This window comes from Cebus imitator, unplaced genomic scaffold (genome assembly GCF_001604975.1).
Source record: "Cebus imitator isolate Cc_AM_T3 unplaced genomic scaffold, Cebus_imitator-1.0 Scaffold253, whole genome shotgun sequence".
NCBI classification, from domain to species: Eukaryota; Metazoa; Chordata; class Mammalia; order Primates; family Cebidae; genus Cebus; species Cebus imitator.
Window position 1 is genome coordinate 1,041,681 of NW_016107568.1, and position 4,594 is coordinate 1,046,274.

At 40.6% G+C, this 4,594-nt stretch overlaps 1 protein-coding gene across 1 annotated transcript in view; it reads left to right on the top strand.

The window, feature by feature from the left end:
• LOC108282864 (oxysterol binding protein) overlaps positions 1 to 4,594 on the top strand; it is a 41,556-nt gene that overhangs the window by 30,232 nt on the left and 6,730 nt on the right. Inside the window, exon 10 of the mRNA XM_017498887.2 lies at positions 3,695 to 3,798. Coding sequence (XP_017354376.1) covers positions 3,695 to 3,798 — 104 coding nt within the window. The remainder of the gene's footprint in view (positions 1 to 3,694; positions 3,799 to 4,594) is intronic.

The window sequence follows — 4,594 nt, forward strand, 5'->3', positions numbered from 1 at the left end:
TTTGCAGCCTTGCTGAACTCATTTAATAGTTCTAATTTTTTTTTGGTGGAATTCTTAGCGTGTTCATATATGAGATCATATCATCTACAAACACAGATAACTTTATCTCTTCCTTTCCATCTTGGATGCCTTTTATTTCTTTTTCTTCCCTAATTGCCCTGGCTAGAACTTCCAGTACTGTGTTGAATAGAAGCGGTGAAAGTGGGCATCCTTGTCTTGTTCTTGATCTTAGAAGAAAATCTTTAAGTGTTTCACCATTGAGTATGATATTTTCTGTGGGGTTTTCATATGTGGCTTTTATTATGGTGAGATATTTTCCTTGTATTTCTAACTCATTGAGTGTTTTTATTCTGAAAGGGCATTGAATTCTGTCAGATGCTTTTTCTGCATCAATTGAAATGATCCTGTGTCTTTTCACCCTTCATTTTGTTAATATGGTGTATTAATTACATTGATCAGTTTTTTATGTTCAATCATCCTTGCATTCCAGGGATAAATCCCACTTGGTCATGGTGTGTAATCCTTTTAATGTGCTGCTGAATTCAATTTCCTAGTTCTTTATTGAGGATTTTTACATCACTGTTCATAAGGGATATGATATTGGTCTGTAGCTTTGGTTTTTTATAGTGTCTTTGTCTGGCTTTAGTATCAGGGAATGCTGGTCTCATAGAATGAGACGGTAGTGGAAGAGGTATTAGTTAAGAGATTTAGGCCAGGTGAAGTGGCTCATGCTTGTAACCCTAGTACTTTGGGAGGCTGAGGTGGGAGGATTGCCTGAGCCCAGGAGTTCAAGACCAGTTTAGGCAACATAGTGGAACCCTGTCTCTACAAAAAATAAAAAAAAATTTAGCTGGGTGTTGTGCATATGCCTGTAGTCCCAGCTACTTGGGAGGCTGAGGTGGGAGGATCACTTAAGCCCAGGAGGTCAAGCCTTCAATGAACTGTGATTGCACCATTGCACTCCACTCTGGGCAACAAAGTGAGATCCTGTCTCAAAACAAAACAAACAAAAAAAGGGCTGGGTGCAGTGGGTCATGCCTGTAATCCCAGCACTTTGGGAGACCAAGATGGGCAGATCACCTGAGGCCAGGAGTTTGAGACTATCCTGGCCAACATGGTGAAACCCTGTCTGTATTAAAAATGCAAAAATTACCTGGGTGCGATGGCAGGTGCCTGTAACTCCAGCTACACAGGAGGCTGAGGCAGGACAATTGCTTGAACCCAGGAGGCGGAGGTTGCAGTGAGCTGAGATTGTGCCGCTGCACTCCAGCCTGGGTGACAGAGCAAGGCTCCAGCTCAAAGAAAGAAAGAAAAAACCACAGAGATCTAGGATATGTTTAGGTGGAACAAATATTTCAAAGGTATTTGTGAAGATTAAATGAAATAATTCATAAGAGACCATAGAACTGCACCTGGTACACAGCAAGTGTTCTCAGCAGAGTTGCTATTATTATTGTTATTATTATTAACGTCATTACCTTAATTGTTATCCTCATCTGCCAACTACCAAGGCTACTTTAATTTTTTGTATAAGAAACATGTCTAAAAAAGGGTGGTGCACGGTGGCTCACACCTGTAATCCCAGCACTTTGGGAGGCCAAGGTGGGTGGATTACCTGAGATCAGGAGTTCGAGACCAGCTTGGCCAACATGGTGAAATCCTGTCTCTACTAAAAATACAAAAATTAGCTGGGTGCGATGGCAGGTGCCTGTAACCCCAGCTACTCGGGAGGTTGAGGCAGAATTGCTTGAACCCAGGAGGCAGAGTTACTTTTATTGGTGTACATTTCCTAGTTTGGGTGAGTTGTTTTTATTAGCTGTTACAGAGAGAAATTAGGGTTATACTTTTACTGGAATCAACTATTTTTTTTTTTTTTGTATTTTTCAGACAGAGACTCGCTCTGTCGCCCAGGCTGGAGTACAGTGGCATGATCTTGGCTCACTTCCATCTCCTAGGTTCAAGTGATTCTCCCACCTCAGCCTCCCAAGTAGCTGGGAGTACAGGCACATGCCACCACACCCAGCTATTGTTTTGTATTTTTAGTAGAGATGGGGTTTCACCATGTTGGCCAGGCAGGTCTTGAACTCCTGACCTCAAGTGATCTGCCCACTTCTGCCTCCCAAAGTGCTTGGATTATAGGGGGTGAGCCACTGTGCCCAGCCTGGAGTTGGCTATTATTAATTATATATCTTTTAAAATTTTTGATTACTTTGAATCCTCAATTATCTCTGCTGTGAAACCACTGATTTTGGTATTCATTGGAGATTGACTCATAGGAACAAAAGTCACTATATGTTTCAAGCATTTTATTAGGCAAATAAACAGACATTTACTGCACAACAGGGCGGGTTATCCCAAGTTTATAGATGATAAAACCAAGGCCTTTGAAACATTCAGAGTGTAATACTGTAATGCAGTTCTGGCACTAACCACCCAGAGTTCCCGCAGACTCCCTAAGTTAAGGGCACAGTACCCAACAAGGTTGCCCTTGCTTCAGATGCCAGCAACAAGTTGGAGGCCCTAGGCCACCTGCACTTCTGATAACTGGCTGTAAGTTCAGGAGTTCCCACAACTACCTCAGGTTTGAGAATTCATTAGAATGACTCAGAACTCAGGAAAGTACTCTACAATCATTACAGTTTTATTATTCAGGATACAAATCAGGACCAGCCAAATGAAGGGACCCATAGGGTGAAGACTGGGAGGGTCCTGAACACAGAGCTTTGTGCCACGTCACCATGGAGTCAGGGCATATCACCCTTCTGACACATTGATATATTCACCAACCTGGAAATTCCACTGAGCTTTGGTGTCCAGAGACTTTAATGGGGTTTCATTATTTAGGCTTGATTGCAGGATTGAATTCAATATCCAGATCCCCGTTTTTCCCCAGAGGTCAGAAAGTTGAGCCAATATCAGGTGACTCAAAACCCTGTCTCTAATCACATGGTGGAGCCTAGCTTGTTCTCATCCTGAGTTATCTCATTAGCATTAGCTATCTGGGGCCCACCATGAGTCACCTCATTAGTATAAATTGTCACAAAAAAAAGAAATTGTCAAGGCCCACCATAAACAACAGAGATACTCCTGTCACTTGGGAAATTACAAGGGCTTAAATGTCCCCTCCCAGGAACCATGGACAAAGACAAGAAAAATTGTTCATGATACAGCAGAGGGTCGTACATCTGATGAGGGCTAGAGCCAGGAGTGAATCCAGTTCTGTCTGATTTCAAAGCCCCAGCTCTATCCCCTATTCCATTTTTACTATTAAGGGCCTTAGATAAGTGATTTGTTTAAGTCACACAGCTAGTACCTAAGAATAGAGCCTGGCCCCGGTACAGACTACCTATGTGTGCTCCTTCCATAACACAGTTACTTCCATAATGCATGTTGGGGCACATTTGACTTATTTCTGTAAGTTTTGCAGTTGTGTTGTAGAACTTAAGGTGTATCAGTTGCCAGTGTTTGTCATCATTTAGTTATGTTTTATTTATAGATTTTTAAAAGTCAATTGAGAAAAATTTAGTCAATACTTCCAACATTTAAGAAAATTTAAGTCCTTTTTGATTTATTGTTTTATTTCTAAAAGTAAGAAATATCAGTAGAAGGTAATTAATTCATTACTGTTTTGAGACTGCATGGTGCTATTTTTCTGAACATTTGGCTTAATTTGTGCACCTCTTTCTGCTTCCAGGTACCATTCATTGTATTTTCCATGCAACTGGGCACCACTACACTTGGAAGAAAGTTACCACAACTGTACACAACATTATTGTGGGCAAGTTGTGGATAGATCAGGTGAGGAAATGTACCCAAAGTGCATCTGAAGTTTAAAAGAATGCCTCTTTAGGTATATTTTTGCAGTATTTAGGACATGTGAACTGATCCCAGAACGTTGTTACTTATTCATCAGTTTCTCCTAAGGAATTTCTCTGAGGCAGCAACCCTACCTCTACCTTCCCAAGTTTCTTTACCACAAATTATTGTTTATAAATTACCAAATTATAACATTCATCAATGACTACTCTGCTAGGACTGTATTGGGTGCTACAGCAGGTACAAAAAAACAAATGTGTCCCCAATTCTTAATCTTTTCATTATTCATCAAACATTTATTGTCAGGCAGTATGCTAGGTCCTGGGGATACAAAATCTGATGAGATGTCCCTCAAGAAGTTATTATATCATTGGAGATATATGAAAAATGTGTAGGTTGAAAAGTGTGTAGCAACATACACTAATATTAAAGATGCCCTATAATAGCATCTAATTGTCAGTTCTCTCTTAAGACAATTGTTTCAGTAAATTTAGAAAAGAGAGGGAATGGAATACTGTCTTCTGAGCAGTCAGGAAAGGCTTCACAGTAGATGTGGGAATTAAGCTGAATCTTAAAGTGCCATTTGGGATGCAGAAGATAGAAAGAAGGGAAAAATGGGCCAGGCATGTTGGCTTACGCCTGTAATCCCAACACCTTGGGACGCCAAGGTGGGATGATCACTTGAGCACAGGAGATTGAGACCAGCCTGGGCAACATAGTGAGACCTCGTCCCTGCAAAAAATTTAAAAATAATATTTTTAATTTTTTTTTTTTTTTT